General features: G+C 44.8%; 1 protein-coding gene across 5 annotated transcripts in view; it reads right to left on the reverse strand.

The window, feature by feature from the left end:
• Positions 1-23,546, reverse strand: part of raskol (Ras GTPase-activating protein raskol) — a 199,175-nt gene that overhangs the window by 29,826 nt on the left and 145,803 nt on the right. For all 5 annotated transcript variants that reach the window (XM_075699424.1, XM_075699434.1, XM_075699442.1 and 2 more), the window contains 2 exons: positions 14,008-14,110; positions 3,511-3,580 (listed from right to left, as the gene is read on the reverse strand). In XM_075699424.1, coding sequence (XP_075555539.1) covers positions 3,511-3,580; positions 14,008-14,110 — 173 coding nt within the window. The remainder of the gene's footprint in view (positions 1-3,510; positions 3,581-14,007; positions 14,111-23,546) is intronic.

Genomic DNA, 23,546 nt, shown 5'->3' on the forward strand with positions numbered 1-23,546 from the left:
TGAGACGCAGACAGAGAGAACTGCAATGAAAGCAGCGCGTAATTCAGGAAGTGTGAATGTATGTGCGAAGATTGGGCCGATTGGCTGCCGATGGGCAAGCAGATCCTGTTGGATACGCGCCAACGAATTTCATCGTTGCTTCCACAGCCACTGATCTAACCCGCACGTATTATCTTGGGAACACTAACTGATGAGCCACCCGTACAAACATATTACCGGTAAGCATTCCGCGACAGCTTGCGGCCTGTTACATCGTCCAGCGGTGAATTTTCGTCATGACCACACATACTGTGGCCACATTGCCTAGCATTAGGCTTAATCGGTGCTGCTTCATAGGGTGTTGGTGACTAAAGTTACAGTTTGGTACTGAATCGACGCAGATCTATTCGCAGCAGCTGCACAACACACAGAAAGCTGCCAAACCGCCTCGGAAACGAAAGCAGGATACGGCGGACGATCGAGGAGGAGGAGGGAGAGGGTAGCAAGCATCGCATACTTGCCGTGAACCTCCACATTTAAGATTCTTTGACAGGTGAAAAATCATGCCGAACTTTACAACGAAATGGTGCAGATGGTGCCTGCTCTTTACCGTTGGTGCTGGCTACGCGCGCAGTGGTGATCGAGTTGTGTGACGCGCAGTCCTTTCGTCTGTCACGCAGATTGGCCTTACGATAACCCAACAGCCGTAAAGTTGATGTAGCTCTTCTAATTTTGCTGAAAAACTGGAAAGGCCCTTGCGCCATAAAACACCCCATATCACCAAAAACTGGAAAGAAAGAACTTTCCATGGGAATAAATAAAAATTATTCAGTACATCACAATGTCACTAATTCATTAGTTTTTGAGGAAAACGAAAGCACTTGATTCTATTCAACTGAAATTCTCTTGATAAAAAATATTTCCTAGACCTTTATAGCCTAGAACAGTAATCAGTGCCGGCATATTCAGTTGGTGCTCCCTTTAATAACAGTAGACCATGGTGTATACAGACGAATCGTGTTCATTCGAACAAGCTTAGTTTGAACTTTCGGTTTATTTGAACTGAGGCTGTGGTCCTGTCAAAGTTATGTGTATTTCAATGTGCGAAAACACCCAGTAATTTGAATGCACTAGCATTATGAACGGCTTATTCGAACATACCGCACTCCGACAATACTCTCAGCAGTGTGCCAATCACACGGCGGCACCTCCGGCCAGCATTGCTCTGGCCCCGTCATAGAGGAAAAACTTATGAGAGACCCCTCATTGCTGTGTACGCGGTTCCATATCCAAGTGCGATAACACCATCGCCGCACAACCTACGCTGCATGAGCGAGTGAAAGCGTGCGAGGGGAGCCGACATTGGGGCTCAATCTTTCCCACGCGAAAAAGACGAAGCCGGGAGGAAGCGCGCTGTCTTCCGTCGCGTGAGGCACCCAACGTTGCGAGGCACTGGGGGGAGGGGGCGGCATTTTATTCTGCCTGCAACTGCGCATGTGGCGGCTGCATGAGGTTGCATGGCTGTATCTCGAGAGCGATCTGTGTTGGAGGCAGAGTCTAGGTGGGTCGGCAGCCCGTAGCTTTGTGCATGCTGCGTGTCTGCAGCGCTAATTTTGCGTCGAAGTGATAGACAGCATGAATGTCACTTCATTCACTGCTGCTGCCGCATTTCCTCATGCCAGCATTTTGATAGCGACTATCCGCAGTCAGTGAGTGAGATGTGTTCACGTTTGCTTGTGCGCACGTGACACCATGCTTGTTAATTTAGTTAGTACGCCTACGTTTAAAAGTTTATACTGCCGATAAAACTATTACCCTTGCTTCGTATAGCTGTCCACTAATTTGCTATCACAATCGATGCTTCGTCTTTTGGGTGAAACTGCGACTTTCTTTACAATGATGAGTCTAAACTGTGACGTCCCGATGGAAAGGTCATCAAAGACAGTGCGCCACATCCGATTCTGTACAACAAGAAGTACAACAAGAATGAGGTCGTGGGTGACGCGAAGGCGACACCCACGACCTCATTCTCCTCATATTTTGCACACGGCGATGCCGCAACAGAAGGGAGCCCACCAACAAGACTATGATCAAGGGCAATGACCTCGTCATTTTCATAAGACATGACATGTTAAGAACATAGGACAAAGAACCTAAACGCAGTGCTGATCTGTCAGCAGATGAAGGAAGAAGCACGCGAGCATGCAGCAGAAAGCAACTTTGCCGCTTCGGTGCCAGTCTTAGGCGCCAGAGGTAATTAGTGCCATCCATCAAGCTGGTGGGAAAGGAAATCCGCTTCCTTCCCACCCCTCCTCGCGACTGCGCTCCCCTCACACTGGCTCTCAACTCCCTCGTAACTCCCTCTCCTTCAATAGTCACCACGCGCACCCGCCTTCATGTCGGCGCCACCGGCCCAGCGGCAGCTTAGCCTGCGCCTCTAAATTTCGTTTTCTGTGGTTATCGAGAAGTGAGATTTGGGGCCGGCATGGCCAGATTCATGGTCCTCGCTTGCTGTGCACTTGCGCGCCGCAATATTTCACAACTCGCACCGTTCGAGCATCGTGCTATGGTGCACGAGTACTTCGACAAGTCCTCCTTTTAATTCGAACAAATTTTCAGGCCCATTCGAGTTCGAATTATCGAGATTCGACTGCATCTTGATTTCTATGAACTGTAAGGATGCTCGACTTTCACACGTCCCCTGATATTGTTTTCCCTGCATGGCTTGCATCTTCTCTAATCCGGCTTCGCCCTGTGGCTTTGCGCCAGTGGCGGTCGGTGTGGTTGCGGACTAATACGAGATGGCGCGAGTGTTGCACTGCTGACACCACCTAATTGTGGGATTACTTGGTCCCAAAAGGGAGTAATCTGTTTCACTTTGGCTTAGGGCCAGTAACCTGCGTGGACGGATCATACATGCGCTGATGTGCTTTGCGTAACCGTCCAGAGAAAGGCTTCGGAGCGGGACACCGGGATGGGCGAACTTGACCATTCGAATGCGACACCGTCCGCGTGACTGTACACACGAATGAGTAGGTGTTGGTGTCCAGCATGGGTGCTCAATATCCTGTGGTGGTGGGTTGGACTTCCTCAATTTGTCGCGCACCCATCAGCATGGTCTATCGGTAATAATTCAGCTGCCCTTGTGATTGTCTGCACTATTGTGTTGTCGTTCCTTTGTCCCAAGAGCATGTCTGAGACCCCACAGTACCGAAGTCACTGATAATTTGCTACATTCTTGTTATGCAATGCTAGGAGACTCACAAGCATGTGCAGCAGCATACCTTCTTGCTTAAAATTTGTAAGCATTAAATTTTGTGAAACATTTTTAGATATTCAATTCAAAATCTACTATTCGATATTCGCACGCCCCTACTCATAAAGTAGGTTGCAGGAGTTGGTTTGATGCTGCCATAAAACCTTGATATTATTCCCCCTGGAGCCAAAATTACTTCGTTAAAAGCAATTTAGAACTCCTGCTAAACAACAAAAACTTCCCGCCAAAAACCATGCAGTAGCAACAATACTTACTTCACGAAGACTTCTGTGGGGAAACCTCTCATCACTCTCTCGACTCCTTCCAGCCAGTTCACCAGCAGCTCTAAAACAGAGACATTTTTCTTGTATGCATTGATGCTATCCACTTAATTGGAATTATTCATGGAATAATGCAGTGATAAAAGGATGAGGAAATGAGAAGGCCCATTTAGTGAAGCAGCTACCAAAGTTGCCAACTTCACAATTAAACAGCTAGCATCAAATTTAAATACAGAGATTCACACATTTTGCTTAAAATGTTCGAAAAATGATTTCGCACTTACTGCTGCACTGTTCTAGCTAAAATTTCGCATAGAGATTGTATGTGGAGTCTACATCACTCAGCGTAACACTTGGCATAGTTATTGCCTGCTTTTTAAATAAAAGAATAAGAAACTACTTTTATTTACGAGAAAAATGGCTGCTATGAAAACAACACTAGCATAAACTTGTGTCACCCGTCTGCCTGCAGCTGCAGAAAATTGTCTTTCAGGGACGGTTGCCACGTGTTGCGTGCTCTTCTGAAACACGTGGTAACCCTCCTTGAACAGCTGATTCCTGCAGCTGCCAGTAGAATGTGACATAAGTTTACAGGGTCTGTTCTGAAAGTAGTAGGACTAATTTTTTAAAAACAATTTTATTCGTGAGAATAGTACAAACGATTAGAATTTTTCAAAGTAGCACCCTTCCACATCTACACACTGCTGCCAACGAGTTTTACAGTTTCTGTACACCTCCAGGAACGCCTGGACCGGAATGCTGTTTAGCTCCCTCGTCGTGGCCTGTTGAACCGCCTCTACCGATCCGTGATGCTTCCTCTTGAGCGTCCATTTTATTCTCGGGAATAGAAAAAAGTCTGGTGGGGCCAAGTAGGAGCTGTAGGGGGGCTGAGGCAGCGTTGCCACCTTGTGCTGGGCAAGATACCCCACTACGCGGAACGCTATGTGGCTCGGCGAATTATCATGGTGCAGCCACCAATTGTTGGCGATGGCTGGGCGGACACGAACAGTGCGTTTTCGTAGTCTTTTGAGGACTTCCACGTAAAAGTGCATTAACTGGTTGTTCGGGTGGTACGAACTCTTTGTGCATGACTCCATGTCGATCAACAAAGCAAATGAGCATGGAATTTTGCTTAGATTTTCTCATTCGTGCTTTCCTGGGGCGTGGGGAAGAAGGGGTGTGCCATTCTGAGCTCTGCCGCTTGCCCTCCGGGTCGTAATCAAACACCCACGTCTCGTCACCGGTCACTACATTGTCCAAAAAGTCGGGGTCTTCATTCACATGATGAAGAAGATCCTGGCAGATCGCTTTCCGGTTGGCCTTTTGCTTCTCTGACAATCACTCGCGGCACAAACTTCGCGCACAATTTCCTCATGGCTAAGTTTTCAGTCAGGATCTCAAAAACTTTGGTTTGAGGAATGCTCAAGTCATCAGCAATCATTCTGATACTCATCCTACGATCACTGTTCAGTAAATTTTTCACTCGCGACACATTTTCGTTGGTCTTGCTGGTCGAAGCGTGTCCGGAGTGGTTGTCTTCCACTCTTTCCCTACCTTGGCAGAACAGCTTGTGCCGCTCAAAAATACCTGATCTACCCATGGTAGCATCACCGTAGGCCTCCTTAGTCATGTCGTGAGTCTCTTTGCCCATTTTACCAAGCTTTACACAAAATTTGATTGCGTGTCACTGATCCAGTAAACACTCCATGATTCTCCGTGACGAGGTGTTTCGACAGGGGTTCACAGTACAAGCGACCTGCTCTTTTGAACGGCCAAGAGCTGACTGCCAATTTTCCCCAGCGTTCCCAACATCCCGCTTCACCGATCCTGTGCGCGCAGACCGCCTCTCATCGGCCCGTTCGCCCAGGAAAAAACCAGTCCTACTACTTTCAGAACAGACCATGTATGCTAGAGCTGTCTTGGTAGCAGCTTGCATCTCTATAAATGAAGGCAACTCCATTTTTTCTTAAAGACCAGGCAATTAACTGTGTCAAGTGTTACACTGAATGATGTAGACTTCAAAATTAGATTTTTCTGTAAACTTTCAGCAAGAACAGTGCAGCGGCAGGTGTAAAATTTTTTTCTTCAAACATTTTAAGCAAAATATGCACACCCGTGTAGTCTCTTATGTGAACATTTGATATTTTCAAACATTCGATTGAATAATATGCTATTTGATATTTGGTTTTGTTAGAATTAAGCATTTGAAATGAACGCATACAAATGTGAGAATGTACAACTGACAGTTTTGGTTTTGGTGAGCAAGTTGCATTGCCATTAACACAGCTCAGTGCAAAGACAAACCAAACGAAGAGCTCATTTACATTCAGTGTGTGTGTGTGTGTGTGTGCTTGCGTGCGTGCGGTGAAGCACATTTGCCACGCAGTGAAGCATATCAAAAGTAATAAGAGGACTGTCATGGGCCTTTGCTGGTGTTTATGGCTACCTGACATTATCAGCTCAAGTACTCATACTGTGCTGCCTCTTCCTGCATCTGTATTTAACAGTTGGTGGTCGATATTAGAATGCGTTATGTAACCGCGCAAACGACAACGGACGAAGAAGGAAACACGCTTGTCCGCACTTGTCCTGTGTGTGTTTCCTTCTTCGTCCCTTGTCATTTGCGCGGTTACATAATGCATTCCAATCACGCATCTGGACAACACCACCCACTAGGTGGAAACCTCTGTCTACTACTAATCTGGCTAAATGCCTAACATGGTTTCCAAACTACAAATTTCACCAAGTAGCAAGCTTGGCAACATTTTCAGATCTTCGTTATAAAGTAGTTGAGTATACCAGCATGCTCCAAGAGCTAGATTAGTCAATCAACATGCAGAAATTTTCACTTGCTTCTGGCAGCAATTTTCACTGCCACAAGGAAAGGTTGAAAGATATGTGCATGATGAAATTTTGGGCCAAAAAGAAGATCCACATGAGTGGTTGTGTAAGCATGGTGCCCACTGTTGGCCTGCATTCTTAAAAAGATTTGCACCCTTTGGGGCTTTTCTTGTCCCACAACAATAATGAATCAACGAAACGCAAGCAAGGCAGATGATGATTATTGCTGTGGTACAAGATACGCCCCAGAAGGGTGCCAACTTTTTTTTTTTTTTAGAGTGTGGCTTGTGAAGGGATACTTTCTAGTACCAGGCACTAGTGTGTCCAGTGAGCAGCTCTTTTTGGTGCCTGAAGGAATTGTGGCATGCAGGAGGGTCCAACATGTCGAGCAGCTATCTTTCCTTCAGGGGAGGTATTCTGTAAGAGTACACCTAGTGGACTCTTACAGAATGCCTCTCCAGCACAACATTAAATAACTGCAGTTATGATATTGACAAGCAAAAGTGTTGTACTAGAGAATTTTGTTGACCACATACAGTAGCTGACAAATTTTTTGGACTACAAAAATTCGAACTTGATGGATATTCTGGACTTAATAAATGCACTGTCAGGGTTCCCATAGAGCTAATGCAATTGCACAATCAATTTTACAAACTAAATCACTTATTCCAAGCCATGCTACCCGCTCTTGGAGGCCTCCATGTTGGATATTCTGCTGGCTCGACTTCCAGTTGCCCACTTTATAGCCTTGAAGATTGGGAGACGAACGCTATCAATAGAGAGCGCATGATATCCTTCAGTCTCGAAGGCCATGCCCACTCTTCCTTGACTGACAAAAAGCTACAGGAGACGTTTATTTTTTTCCGGTCAGCACAACCATCATAATCAATTGGGGCAGAACCCCCCCTCCCTCCTTTCTTAAAGTTTTGGTTACCATTTTGCATGTGGTGTGTCCACAGAGCAAATTTGTCTTGGAGATGTCGCATCATAGTGTGTGTGTGTGTGCGGCTTTGCATTCATGTGCTCGGCGCCACCTCCTGTGTCTTTGCCAGAGCCAAGTGGTGTGAAGAAATGTGGCTTGTTTTTTTCAATCTCCATGGCAATCTCTGTTGCAGAGATTGCAACCACGGTGATGCTCTTGGCAACTGCATATGGAGACGTCACTCTTGTGCAAATCCATGCAAATCTGATCTCCTCCAAGCCTAGTATGAGGCAGGGCATTACTAGAGATATTTTTAAGCCGTTCTAAGCCTACCCAATAAGTCTTTTTGGCCGAACAAATTTTTCGGTCCTCACGAGGTCCGGAAAATTGGCCGGCGACTGTAGCATAATTTTACTGTACATCATTTGCTGTGCCAAATTTCAATATAACAAAATTTTAAGTAACGAAGCAAACTGCCTATTTTAGTGACTTTGTTATATTGCGGTTTAGTTGTACACACACACACATATACACATTCTATGCTCTTTACAACGGGCCTGCATACAACAGACTTTAGGATATAACAGACTACATTTCAGCCTTAGTTTATTCTACCTATTTTATTAATGCAACGAAGTTAGCTTTTAATGGACCCTGCTACAACGGACTATCGGCTACAGTGGACAAAATGAGCGGAAATTTTTTGCCGTGTCAACATGGACTGACAACTGTCTTGCAAGGGTCAGCCGATGATCGTGGCTCAACATCGAGTGCAAGAGAAAAAAATGCGGGGCTGAAACGCCCAGTCTTCGTTCGCGTGCGAGTCAGGGGGAGGGGGGGGAGAGAGAGAGAGAGAGAGAGAGAGAGAGAGAGAGAGAGAGAGAGAGAGAGAGAGAGAGAGAGAGAGAGAGAGAGAGAGTTACTACTCCGGTGGCTGCTGCTTACGGCACAGCTGCCGTATCTTGAAAGCGATCTGTGATGTGGACAATGTGGACAATTGCGCACCCGTGCAGGCACCGTATATTGAAGGAGATCTCCGATTTAGACAAAGTGCGGTCAGTGCTGGTAGCTTCGTAGGCACTGTGCTTTCGACGTTTAGTTCACATTGAAGCGAGACAGCAAGAAGGTCAATTCACTTGCTGCTGCTTTCGCGCTTATCTTACTTAATTTGCTATCGCAATCGATGCTTTGCCTTTCAGGCAAAACTGTGACTTTTTTTGTTTGTTTTTTACTTTGGACATTCGTCACTCACTCTTTGCAATAAAGTAGTTAGACATCGCGATGAAAGTTTCGGAAGTGAGGCAATTAGGGTATTACGGACTTCGGATAAAATGGATGTCTTTTGTCAGATTATCAGGGTATATTGTAATGAGAATCAACTGTGTGTGTGTGTGTATATATACATACATATATAAAAGGAAAAGAAATACCCTAGGAGGGAGTGCAATAAAAAATAAAAAGAAGGAATCATGGGAAAAGCACCAAAGCATGTGATGGCAAGCAGTATTTCCTAGTTGTCTTTTGTGGCTGCGCTGTGTCCGTCACCTGCTTGTCCTCTGCGCCACTCGCATGTTCACTAGGAAGTTGTAATGCACGGATAATCATGTGGATGCTCCAGAGTGTTGGCGTTGCAACAGTGACAATGCTTCCGCATACTGAGGCCGCGAACTAAAGGCATCAAATGCGGCAAGCAGAAAGCAAGCAGCATGGGTCGGAAGAAGTGGCAGCAACTCTGGTGGCCAGAAGCACTCAAGCCTACCACGAACCAAGCCACACACGGTGTGGTGTTCTCAAAGTTCAAAGTGCAATGTGCACATTTCCTATGATTCCCCAAGTGAAAGCAGGGAGATAACAGCACCAGAGGGGATTGCCTTGGTGAGGCTGGACGCCTGGCGTGACACTCCCTCCTAGTTTTTTTCTTTCCTCCATGTTACCGTCGCCAACTGATTCTTCAGACCTGCTCGATAACTCAAACATCCCTACGGCACTGCCACATTTTCTATTGAATCAATGCATAATGGTGATATAAGTTTTGGACATTGCACTGTGTGTTGCTAAATTTTTCGGATGTAATCAATGCACACAATGTCGGAAAAATGGCTGCCATGCAGACAGTTGGTGCCATTCAGGTTGTCCCGTGCACATTAACTTCTGCTGGAGAGCTTGCTTCTAGGCTTTCCAAGAGCCATGTGGCTGCTACAAATAGATCTCCATTGACTCAGCACCAAGCCGTACTATGGCAATCAACACCTGCCAAAGCAGCATTAGTTAAGCCTAACAACCAAGGCCCTGTAAAATACTTGCTGCTGGTGGTGGGCAGCAAACCACCGGGAGAAGATTGCCGCTATGCTGGTATGTTCGTAAGAGTGGCTCATCGGTGACTGCAGACAGAGATTATGAGCACAGGCTAGACTGAGGGCTGCAGAAGTCTTAGAAATGTTGCGGGTAATGAGGTGACAACTGCAGTGAGAGTGCCTATCATATTCGTTTGCACTTCATCACTTTTCGGAATGGGTTAAACGAACACTAAAGAGAAACAGTAAATGAATTTAGACTGATCAAGTATTCTTTCAAAACTATAAATTTCATCGCAATAGGTTGATTATTAGAAGAGAAAATGAAGGCCAAAGTTTAGTTTATTAAATTTTGCACAGTGTGTGATTTTATGTATTTCAAAGCATTTTTTTTTGTGTGTGGGCCATTGTGGCTCAGTAAAAGTTCTTGAACCTTGCTAAGTTCAGTCCTTGCCTTGTAGTAAGTCTTTAGCAATAAAAAGTTAACTAGGCCCAAGCAGGTACGCCACCAAAACCAAAGATGTCATGGCGAATGGTGCGAGCACTTAAAGGCAGCGTTGTCAATCTTTCATTACTGTGTTTTTTCTGGCTTACCACACATCTTCTCACGGTAAGAGAGGCTTTTTTTGGTATTGTATAAAGATAATTTACTAATACAGTGCAAATAATTTTTTTTCTCTTTGGTGTCCCTTTTAACTCCCGTGTAAGTGGAAAGTGTCGAGCTGAATATGAATACTGCAGCCTAAATTTTTGGTGTCCCTTTAAGCTCCCGTGTAGGTGCAAAGCGTCAAGCTGAATTTGAGTACTGCAGCCTAAAATGGCACCGTCACGCAGCCGAGGTCACACCTTGCGGCATTGTGACAATGTTTGACTAATATTGGGCTGCATATTGGGCAAACGCAAAATGCTCTTGTGGCCTCGACTATCACAAAATTTCTAACAGACTGAATACAAAACTGAGCAAAAGTCTGCAAAAAAAAAAAAAAAAAATTTTTTTCTGCACTGCTGGAATTGTGTTGTGCTGGCATTGATATTGTTTTTGCACAACAATATCTAAATAACAACCCTTTAAAAAATCAACACCAATTCCAAAAATGTAACCGCTTCCATATTTTCTAGAAGACTAGCTGGAAAACAGTGGTGGGAACTTGTCCAAATCAATGCAACATCCTTTATGACCCCTGGAGACTTAGCATGTTTGTCCTCCTTGGATTTGCTGTCATCCATAGGAAATTACACTACTTTTAACTTGAAGAAAGAAGTGCATCTACAACATCACTATGTTTAGTTTTGGCCTCCAAATGTGAAAACAAATTCTCAGCAGTGTCGTCATCTTTCTGCAGTTGCACTGATGAACCCATCATGAATTTTAGACAATCATATCATGCTTGGGCACTTTCCTATGCAATGATCACAACTTGTCACATAAAGAGGTTTTTACATTTCCATTCTACTGCCTCTCTTCATTGTGAACTGTGGAATTGGCACTTACGAATGTAAGTAACCAAGGTGGACTTGGCTTAAAATACAAAAGAAATTATGACTGCTCATCTGAGCTTATCATAAATTGTTGAAGTTGTTAATGTCATCTTGCAACCTATACACTTCCCAAATGTTTTTATAAAGGAGTGAGAGGCCTGTAATAAATTTGAATGAAAACAATGCTATATGCAGTACTTAATCCTTTGATGCAGAATTTTGTGTGGTAAAATGCGCATTTGGCACAGCCACAATAGGCTTTCAGCTATAAAAATGTTCTGTTAAATATGTGCATAAAGTATTGAAAGCAGAATGATCACTTCTCCATTTAGGGGACAGAAAAGAGAAAAATGATTTCTCCTGCATCAGTAAATTGCCCTTCCACTATATAAAAAACACCCCTCTTACCACGACAAGATGCTTGGTAAACCAGAAAAAGCACAATAACAAAAGATGGGTGGTGACACCTCCTTGAAATTCCTGCACCAGCTGGCCGAGACGTCATGGATTTTGACAGCGTCCTCTAGAGCCTAATTAATTTTTCAGTGCCAAAGGTAGACTACATTATCTTCTAAAGGAGCCAAAGATTGAGCATAGCGACTTTCAGGGACTTTTGCTGAGCCAACACAACTAAATGCAAAAAGAAGTGGTCTCCAATCCATGCTGTGAAGGTAGTTGGACAGCGAAGCTGTTAACGAAAACTAGAATGATAACCCATTGCATTGTAGCTTATAATTATTCACATGGTGACATTCACATGCACTTGACCGAATTATTAGCCTAAGCCATTTCAATAGCCTGTGACTTGGCTTGCGCTGCTACTACGTGCACCTACAAAGAGTGGGCCAGAGAGAAGAGAAACGCACTTAAGCACATTTTCACCGTGCCTCGTATGTACCCTACTCTTCCGGAGTCTTCACTCTATGTAGCCTTACCATAGCACTGTCACAACACAAATAATTTGCTAGGCAGGTTCTTCTTTCACGCATGAAAGTGTAGTTACGTCATTCCCTGCTTCGAATGCTGGAGTTGCCACTTCCAGTCAACTGCAGCTTATACATCCGTAATCTTTACCGGGAAACGCTGGTGGTGAACGCTATGTGCGAAGGCGAGCTTTCTGGTTCTTTCTTTCTTTACCCTGCATGGCAGGCGCCGCCGCTGCTACAGATGCGCGGAGTCGAGCGTGATCTGGTGGTGCTGCAGGGAACCCAAAGGCATGCGCCCCCTGATATTTTACCCATGGAGACGACAGACCCATTGGAACGTAGAGCTATACAGCTTCACTGTAAAAGTACTTTGAAATCTCACAGTGACAAAGGCATTGGGGATTCGGTGTGAAATTCAAAAACTTAAACATGGACCTTTACTTTCTCTTCTAATAATCAACTTATTATTTAGAAATTAACGACACTAGAGTTTTCGAAAGACACTTCATTCATCTAAACTGAATTAGTGTTTTGCTTTAGTGTCCCTTTAACCCTTTCAGGGTCAATGAAGTAAATATACGGTGCCGTGAACAAGCCCAAAATGGTCGATACCGTATATTTACAGAGCATTCTGTACGTTTAAAAAGCACGTCAAATTTTCTCCTGGCATGTGCTGCCACTATGTGGGAATACAGGGAATTTTTCTCTGGTTTGTTTCAAATCTAGTTTGTTTGCTCCAGCGCATCTGTATACTACCACTCGCGCATTGGTGCACGGGTGGGAAGGCGGCGATTAGTTTGAGTTTTGTTCCACGGGTGGTTTTGGCTCCTTGCGCTCGCAAAACTGATGGCTATCTTGTTACTAAATGCTCAAAGGGTGACCGCCTGTGACTCGCTTGTTTATTCCTAACAGGGGTGCACATAAGAAGGATGCCGCCATGCTTGCGTTTCCTCTCTCTTTTTTTTTGCAGCCTTGCAAAAACTAATCGCCTGTGGTTGGCGATAAGATGAAGATTAGCGGAAGTTTGTCACACGTTTTGCTTTTTTGACGGGCACACAACTACACAGTTTTCTTGAGTGCACTCGCCTATGCAGTTCAATTACGCTATGGACGTAAATATTAGTATAAGAGCAGGAACATTTGAGACTTGCGAAATATTCTCGTGTGCGCATATTCTAAGCCTTCAACTATGTGTATAACAATGCATCAAATTTTTAATTCTTATAAGTTTATTTCCTTTTTTTATTGTTGTTATTCATGAATAAACAGTATACAGATAGCAATGCAAAATATTTTTTTCTCCCTTCACAGTCACCTTAGGAAAATTATGGTAAATTTTTTTGACAGGTCCTTCTGAAGAATTTAAATTTGCAATAAGAAAAATCAACCCTGGGCGGTCGCACATGGTGAAAAAAAATCGACTCTGAAAGGGTTAAAGCTGTAGTGTAGGGGCATTTGACCTTATGGCTAAGTTAGTGGTGAACTGTGCATTAGGCAAAGCCCATAATAAAATTTTGATCGAAAAAATTAACTTAAAGTTAGAAAATTCTATTAAGAACAGATACAAAGGCTGGTTACAGTAGTGAGCAAGGACAGTGAAGTCGGATCCCGTGGGATCCAGAGCAACACACATTGGCATAGCACAACTTGTACAGAATTTCTTGGAAACTGACATCCGGCAAGTGTGCTCACTCAGATTCAAAGAAAAAAAAAAGGGCGAGAGAGCGAGGTTAAGAGAACACTGCCACATTTAGTATAAAATTAACTGCACCAACCAGCACTTCCACATAAAGCACCATATCTATATTTTCAATGACCTTATATTTGCACTAGCCTTTAACTTTAAATTTTCTGTCTAGCACAGTGAAATTTTGACAGTGAAATATTAACCAAGCTGTTGATGCTTGCTCTGACTGGCAAATGTTTTTATCCCATCACATCGGAAGTTTTTACTTCCACTAAAGTCTATTGTAGTAATAAATTATACCTAAGAATGCAGCACACTTCATTTGAGAGAGAAGTATCGTACGCTAGAAAATTGTCTTCCCAGAAGTGTGGTGAAGAAGGGCTCGAGGTACCACTGCCTTCGCTCTCAGCTGCACTGCTGTGACCACTACTGCCGCTCTCGCCTCCTGCAAAAATGCCACGTTCAATGAGGAATACGTAAAATATGCAACTTTGTGAAGCATGCATAATTCAGAATTTTTCAATTTAGCCAGCTATTAAAAGCAATCTGCCATCACCATTCATTACAAAAAAAGACATGCGTCAAAAACTGCACAGCTGTTCAAAATATACTGCACACACTAGAAAAATGAAGTAATGCTGTGTGCAGATGTCTTTAATCTACTCACCCTCTGCTGTTTCCCGCAATAAGGCTATGACCCATTTTCCCCCCGTGATATGATGCTTCATTTATTCCTTCCTAGGCCAATCACATTAAAACACAGTGAGAGAGAGAGAAAAGAAAGAAAGGGGATGGGGCGGGGGGAAAGGGTGCCACCGATTAGGCTGAAATTTAGCATGCTGCTAGTAATCTGTCCGATGCAACAGCTCAACGCTTCCACGAACTGTTGGCTAGCTGGAAATCTGGCAAACCATCCCTGTTACCGAGATGGCAGCAATTCTTATACTCTACAGCTGCTGACATGCCAGTGCACTCTACCAATGTTGCCAACTCCCACACTCTGTGTGCACAACGAGCGATACAATGTTTAAAGTATAGTCAACTAGAACAGCCAATGACAGCACAATCGTGTCGGAATGAAACGTAAACAGAAGAGAGCATGGCTTGCGGCATGTGTGGGAAAGAAGCTTCATAAAATGCTTTGGCACATTATGAGCCATTCAACTGTGGCCATGCAATGACGAAGCCCTACAAAATGATAAGAATGGAAAACGAAATAGATTGTTTCCAAATACCTCTGCTCACATGTTCTTGGCGATTGCTTGACTTATCAGTGTTTCGTGAACAGGGCGGCAGGCCGCAGGTAACCATGTAATTCTCATCATGAGAATAGCATAAAGAAATACTTTTTTTGTTGTTTACAAGTGTCCACTTGTGCATGGCGACAAGTGTTGCATGAAATCAGAGACTTGCATTGCTTTGCCAGCATTCTCATGAACTGTGGATAAGACCAATTGTGCTGCCTACTTTTGCATGTATGAAGGTGAAGATGGATAGTGTCAATAGCTCTATAGATATAGTAGCTATCTAACAGATGAAGACATCGCAAAAACTATCTTTTGTAGTTCTTTCGCAGTGTGCTGCAGACCTTTGCATTGGCTTTGCCTTACCTAGAGATCACTCACCACAACACCTCCCCTCGCACCAGAGGCCAATGATGGCCAACAAAATAAATTGTAAGAAAGCAATTTTTTAAGTTTATTTATTTAGTTGTTCAATACTGCCGGTAGCCTTTCGGCAACAAACGTCGGAGTGGTACAGGCATGAGACCAAGTACAAGAGGTCCATTCCCATTACGTGTGGTTCACTGCACCGCATTTCTGCTGCACTGCATGCTTGCTGCACCACAGCCCTTGATTCTCTGGTGCAGTCAAAGTGCATGGCATCATGCAGACAAGACTTGCTGGTCTGATGTTTGCTGGCGGTGCTTAAAGAGGATGTGAAAACATTCAAAACAGCCAAAATAGCCTCCACTAGTTTGCAATATGTTGCGGGCACTACTGTAGCTGTGTGCAGCTGTATGTTTACCAGCTCCCATCAAATTTGTTTGATTATCCAAGTTGTCAATCTGAAAAGGCGACTTTGTTCATGGCGGAAAGGCATGGAAGCATTTAAGAAATACAGTCACTTCAGACATGCTAAATTATTCGGGCAGCTTCATGGTACTGCCACTGGCCCCATGAACTTAGTGTATAGGGCCTACCGAATTTCGGAGACATTACCGCATGCCAATTACGCCACCAAGTTTAGCAGAAGGAGCAATATTTTTGTTTTGATGCATGGCCACCCATATTGCTGGTGCCTCCTCGAAACCGAACATGAAGCCTAGTCGATCCAGTAGTCTCCCACAGGCTGTGCCAAAACCACAAGACAAGCCAAGCCACTAACTGCCGTAAAGGCTGTTTTCAGCAGCTATAATTGCAGCTAGTTCTTTAAATGCTGGTTTGTCGTAAAATCAGTCTGAGCTCCATGTGTCCAGCATTCAGGATTTGTTCCTTGTGTTACATAGAGACACAATCCCCGTTGACACATCTTTGTTGCTCAGAAGCAGGTTCGACTGGCATCAACTCCACCCTTGATGTCTGTGCTGATGAGGGTGGCGATTATGTCTGGGAAGTACTGAACTGTTAAGAAGAAGCTCGTGACCATACAATTGTGGGAGCACAGTTGTTTGTTGTTTGGCACAGTGGCGAGTGCATAGCAAGCTAACTCGTCGCCCATGGGCAATGACAACTCACACGAAAACGTCACCAAGTGCGACATGTTACTTTCACTTCGTCACCATGACCGATGCATCCGTTGACTATACTTTCATTTCTAGTGAAAACATGTAAATTGTCCGAATATAGACGAACCAGGTTGTAGGCAAGCATATGTGTGCACCAATGCATTTACAAGCTTTTTAGTTACTCTTAGAATAAAGTCAATTATTTTGCGATGAATCTGATATTTCAGAGTCCGATTATTTGGACCTTTAGGCTGTCCCCGTAGAGTCTGAACCATCAATCAGTGACGTTACACTGAAAGGTGTGAAAAGCTCACACTGAAGCGAAAAAGCAGCCGCACGTGTCAGGGCACTAAACAATTTGACCAAATGACACGGCTTGCACCTCAGCACTTAGTAACACCTGCCATGTACTGCATAGGCACCCGTGGCACTGCTTGCGCTGCACTGTACTGTCTGAACATTTCTGGCTCCGGTGACATAAACTATGCGTTAAATGTAGCCAAAGCTGACACAAGTGAGTTAATTCTTACAGCTACACTGAAAGTACAGTAAAATCTCGTTGAACCATACCCACTTAAACAGTAGTTTCATTTTAAAAGTAGTAAAGTCAAATCCCTGGCTCAGCGGCCATTAAAGGGATTAAAACTGGCCAGAATGTGTTGAGAGGTGCTGATCGAAATAAAATAATCATGATTTACAGTGATAGAACCCAGCACGCTGTTTGCGATTTAAGTAGCAATTATAACTTTAAATTAGCAAAGAAAGTCTCAAAAACCAGTACCGTAAAAACCCGCGTATGATACGAGTTTTTTTTTTTTTATTATTAGCATCCCAAATTTTCGCCTCGTACTATATGCGGATCCGAACAAAAATTTCTATCAGAAATTTGGGCTAGAAGTTTTGGTTTCGTTATTGCTGCGTGACTACAGCACTGTTTCTTTATTGTTGAGCGCGCACCTCTGCAGCACACATGCAAACCATGCTTCATGAAGTGTATCTTTTTATTCTGCATTGAAGGCCCAAGATGTTCGGACCATGAAAACAGTACTCGGCTGCTTTCAAGAGAAAGTTTATTTTAGCTGCACAGGACATCGGCAACAGTGCGGCCGGGAGGCAGTTTGGCGTCAACGAGGGAAGCATTCGCAGGTGGCGTCGACAGAAGGCAGCTCTTTTCGCGTGCAGCGGAATGTGAAGAAGCTTTCGGGGCATGAAGAATGGGACATTCCCTGAAAACGAACTCGCCCTAATGGAGTTCGTACGCCAACAGTGAGCCGCGCATCTAGCTGTGAGTGTGGAGCTTAGGCAGGCAAAAGCTAAGGAGCTTGCAAGAGAAAAAGGGCTACCGAGCTCTGCCTTCAAAGTGAGCAAGCACTGGATTTATCGCTACATGTGTCGTGCTGGATTTTCCTTACGCTGCCAAACTTCAATTTCGCAAAAGCTGCCCGAATCGTTCGAAGAGCTGCTTGTGGCTTTCCAGCGCCACGCTATTTTGCTGCACAAGTTCAAGAACTTCCAGCTAGGGCAAATCAGCAATGCTGACCAAACTCCGGTTTATCTGGACATGCCATCGCCCCTCACCGTGCACGAAAAGGGCTCTAAACAAGTTTATGTTTATGTCCGGTCCACTGGCAACGAGAAAATGCGAGTTACCATCATGTTGTCGCGCAAGGCAGACGGACACAAGCTCCTGCCCTATGTCGTCTTCAAGCGCAAGACAGCGCCTAAAGGTGAGGAGCTGCCAAAAAATGTGGTCATGAGATGCCATGAGAAAGGCTGGATGAACAATGAATAAGAAGCTCGACTGGACAAAGTCCATCTGGTGTAGGCAGCCCAGTGCACTGTTGTTGTTCCCGTCTATCTTCGTGCTGGATGCATTTCGTTGCCATTTGGCCGAATCAGTGAAGAGGCTGTTGCATGAATGCGGCACTGAACTCGTTGTTATTCCGGGTGGGATGATGTCTCAGCTGCAGCCTTTAGATGTTTGCGTGAACAAGCCATTCAATGACGCAGTCAAGCGGTGTTACGCAGATTGCATGCGCTCAGGCGAGCCTGCAGTGACGCCGACCGGGCGGCTGAAGCGGGCTTCACCAGCCACGCTATTCAAGAGGATTGTGGACGCATGGGCCAGCACACCAGAGGACCTTGTGCGTCACGCATTCAAGAAGTGCGGCATCTCGAACGCGCTCGATGGCACAGAGGATGAGTACCTCTGGGAAGATATGTCCGACAAGGAACTATCCGAAGAGAGCGCAGCTGAGGAAGACAGCGATTGAAGTGCGGAGTACAATTTAAATAAATGTTTTCCTAGAGTTTTCCTAACTCGCATTATACGCGGATAAAAATTCTTTTTCCCATTTCGCATCCCAAAAATTTCACCTCGTACTATATGCGGGTTCGTATTATACGCGGGTTTTTACGGTAAGTGGTGAGGCCTGGCGGTGAAATCTTGGTGCTTCGGATGTAGTCTATGAGATTACTGTACGTAAGTTGGTTGTTATTAAGTACAACATAATTATTGCTTAAAATTGCAGTTGCTATATCATTAGACGCTTGCACTTTATTCTATGCTTTGTAAATCAAAAGTGTGTGCATTGCTACAGTAACATGCTGCATTGCGTATCCCATGTAACAGCATTGTTACGTTTTCAATCCGATTCGTTTCATTTTGACTGGCTAAATACCAAAGCGGTTCAGCAGGAAACCACGAAAACACAGAGTTATTATCGCAGAAATGCTTTAACACTTAGAAAAACACGAGTCGCAGGAACATTAGAGTGTTTTAGTTGAGCGTCTTTACGGTACGCTCCGCTCTGAGCTGCCCCGCTAAGCCACAGCGTAGCGGCGAGCGATTTTCATGTTTTAGTTATACGTTTAGCGCAGCGGAGCGGACCTTTCGTAGTTGCAGCGCCCCCTGGCTAAATTCAGGGTAATGCAAGAAAATAAAAACACTTTATGATCACTCTTATACAGTAAAACGTGTATGTGTATATATATAACTTATTTCTCCATGAAGTATCTAGACGTGCGCTTGTAATGCGTTACCGATCCATTTTATCCAATGGAAAATAAAGCACCTTCTTGGGGAACGCCACGTGTTAGCCAGCGCGCTTGCTTTCTGCATCCAATCCAATCCGTTCTGACGCCAACGCTAGCCAAAGTGCTGCGCGGCACGCTCAGCTCAGGCAGCTTCTAAGCGGACCGTGTTCCTCGCTCCGCTATCCCGCTTACGGCTAAGTGGACGGCGCATGCGCATTCGCGCTTCCGCTCCGCTTAACTGCTTAGCGAAGCGTAAACACGCTCAACTAAAACACTGTATTGACTTGATAAAGGAAGTAATACTACCTGACAGTAATGGCCACACTTGTCATCTGCCTCCCACTAATGCCGGCGTATAATCGCTATTGCGCTCACCTATCACCGTTTTTAGCATGCTTCCTGTGAACAACTACATCCTCAATGCAGATTGAAAAACTCTGATAATGTTCCACAGCATTTTCCGCGTTACCACTTCATGATTAGACACTCTGACCGGTAAGCTTCCCATTGCACTAAAAAAAAATAGGTACCATGAAAATTGGTTGTCAGTCCCTTTAAACATAATTTATCTTGCATCCGCATAAACTGTACCAGCTTATTGCGTACATATCGGTTAACACGTAGCGTTTCCACTTTTTGTCGAGGAATCACGGCGGTAGGTTGGCCCAGCAGAACGAGCCTCAGAGATCAGAACAATCTCGAAGCACAAGCACAAACGCAGAGGGTGCTTGGAAGGGTGAAGACCCATCAACATCATCTCGGTGCCGTGCTAGAGAGCGTTGTTGCCTGTGTTGTGGCATTGTGCAAGCTAGGAGTCGCGTCATACCGAAGCTCGGACAAAAACCAGGTGCTCAGCATAGAAGAAAAATAGGACATCATTCGTGCTATCGAACGTGGCAAAAAGACGTCAGCACTGGCACGTGAGAGGGATCTACCATTGACTACGGTGTGTGGCATTTGGAATGCGAAGGAGAAGTTGCTCGGCAGTGCTGCTGCGACTGCAAAAAGATGTCGGCTACGAGGTTCGACTTTTCACCATCGTTGCCTCTGTTATTTCCTAAGTGCCGCCTAACGACAGTGATGAGGATGACAGGGAAAGCGACAGCATGGGCAATTCAGGCCCGACAGTGGCTGAAGCTGTATGTTACGTCAGCCTCATGCGGGTGTTGGCCGAGAAGAGGGGGCTGGCAGAAAAGCTGGCTCGCAGCTTATGTGTGTTTGAGGCCGCTGCCGTCGATGCTAGGCCGCAGCAGCATCAAACAAAAATAACAAGCTTTTGTCGTGCGAAGTGAATAAATACTGCATGTTTTTTGCCCTTTCATCACACTCTCTTCGAGTTCCATTTTTGACAGCTAAGTGGGCGATCGCACACTATCTTGGTTAAGCAGTACTAGCGTATAGTACCTACTTTTTTCGAGCTCTGGCCGACTACCGTTTAACGAGGTTTCACTGTATAAGAATAAAGTAGCAAGCAGACATTGTAACAACTATGAAGAAAGGTTGCAGGCACATGAGGCAGCACATGATATGAAATCGAGCTGATGGGCTGTATCAGAATACAATGCCACCAGGGCAAAACATCATGCTCACCCGAACGGCAGTGTGCCTATTAAAAGCACGTGAGAACTGGGACATAGATAGGTGAAATGTTAGTAACAAGTGGGGGCTCATTCGGTATCGACGTGGACGCCTATTGGTGAACGTGCCTGAAGAGTTGCTGCAGCATCTGTTGGCGCAGACCAACAGCTCCGCCATGAAATGTGAGAAAATTGCGGGAGAAGTTTGACAAAAGCTGACGGTGGATGAGGCAGTGCAAGCCAGCAACGGTGGCAGTTCAACCGTGGGGCGACACCGCTCTGCTGGAGGTCAGCGCCCTGAGTACAGAGGATTTAACAACATCCCGTCCCCCAAAGAGTTTCTAGAGTGGCTGGAGACGTTTTGTTTGGTCAATGGTGTTGCCGCCGACAAAAGGCTTACCCACATTGTGCCTACTGCTCTGGAGTGCAGCGTGGAAGTGACCTTCATTTCGGAATCCTCTTCTATTGACGTGAAGTGCCGCTTGAAACAAGAACTCGAGCTACGCATGCAGAACCCAAAGGAATATTTAAAAGAATTTATTTGCATGATTGTGGCCTGTTATGACCAAATCGGTGGCGAAGTGTCAGAATCAGAAAAGGTTAACTGCGTGTTGCGGCAAATGCACCTGCAACTCCAATGTTTGGCACAGGGCAAACAGTTTGCCGGACAGGCCGCCATTGGAACACGAACCTGGCAATGTTTAACGCTAGAACGTTATCTAGTGAGGCGAGTCTAGCAGTGCTATTGGAGGAATTAGTGGGCAGTAAATGGGATATAATAGGGCTCAGCGAAGTTAGGAGGCCAAAAGAAGCATATACAGTGCTAAAAAGCGGGCACGTCCTGTGCTACCGGGGCTTAGCGGAGAGACGAGAACTAGGAGTCGGATTCCTGATTAATAAGAATATAGCTGGTAACATACAGGAATTCTATAGCATTAACGAGAGGGTGACAGGTCTTGTTGTGAAACTTAATAAGAGGTACAAAATGAAGATGGTACAGGTCTACGCCCCTACATCCAGTCACGATGACCAGGAAGTCGAAAGCTTCTATGAAGACGTGGAATCGGCGATGGGTAAAGTCAAAACAAAATACACTACACTGATGGGCGACTTCAATGCCAAGGTAGGCAAGAAGCAGGCTAGAGACAAGGCAGTGGGGGAATATGGCATAGGCACTAGGAATAGCAGGGGAGAGTTATTAGTAGAGTTTGCGGAACAGAATAATATGCGGATGATGAATACCTTCTTCCGCAAGCGGGATAGCCGAAAGTGGACGTGGAGGAGCCCGAACGGCGAGACTAGAAATGAAATAGACTTCATACTCTGCGCTAACCCTGGCATCATACAAGATGTGGACGTGCTCGGCAAGGTGCGCTGCAGTGACCATAGGATGGTAAAAACTCGAATTAGCCTAGACCTGAGGAGGGAACGGAAGAAACTGGTACATAAGCAGCCGATCAATGAGTTAGCGGTAAGAGGGAAAATAGAGGAATTCCAGATCAAGCTACAGAACAGGTATTCGGCTTTAACTCAGGAAGAGGACCTTAGTGTTGAAGCAATCAACGACAATCTTGTGGGTATCATTAAGAAGTGTGCAATAGAAGTTGGTGGTAACTCCGTTAGACAGGATACCAGTAAGCTATCGCAGGAGACGAAAGATCTGATCAAGAAACGCCAATGTATGAAAGCCTCTAACCCTACAGCTAGAATAGAACTGGCAGAACTTTCGAAGTTAATCAACAAGCCTAAGACAGCTGACATAAGGAAGTATAATATGGATAGCATTGAACATGCTCTCAGGAACGGAGGAAGCCTAAAAGCAGAGAAGAAGAAACTAGGAATTGGCAAGAATCAGATGTATGCGTTAAGAGACAAAGCCGGCAATATCATTACTAATATGGATGAGATAGTTCAAGTGGCTGAGGAGTTCTATAGATATTTATACAGTACCAGTGGCACCCACAACGATAATGGAAGAGAGAATAGTCTAGAGGAATTCGAAATCCCACAGGTAACGTCGGAAGAAGTAAAGAAAGCCTTGGGAGCTATGCAAAGGGGGAAGGCAGCTGGGGAGGATCAGGTAACAGCAGGTTTGTTGAAGGATGGTGGGCAGATTGTTCTGGATAAATTGGCCACCCTGTATACGCAATGCCTCATGACTTCGAGCATACCGGAATCTTGGAAAAACGCTAACATAATCCTAATCCATAAGAACGGGGACGCCAAAGACTTGAAAAATTATAGACCGATCAGCTTACTGTGCGTTGCCTAGAAAGTATTTACTAAGGCAATTGCAAATAGAATCAGGAACACCTTAGAGTTCCATCAACCAAAGGACCAGGCAGGATTCCGTAAAGGCTACTCAACAATAGACCACATTCATACTATCAATCAGGTGATAGAAAAATGTGCGGAATATAACCAACCTTTATATATAGCTTTCATTGATAACGAGAAAGCGTTTGATTCAGTCGAAACCTCAGCAGTCATGGAGGCATTGCGAAATCAGGGTGTAGACGAGCCGTATGTAAAAATACTGA

The sequence above is a fragment of the Dermacentor variabilis genome, chromosome 1 (assembly GCF_050947875.1).
Source record: "Dermacentor variabilis isolate Ectoservices chromosome 1, ASM5094787v1, whole genome shotgun sequence".
Taxonomy (NCBI): Eukaryota; Metazoa; Arthropoda; class Arachnida; order Ixodida; family Ixodidae; genus Dermacentor; species Dermacentor variabilis.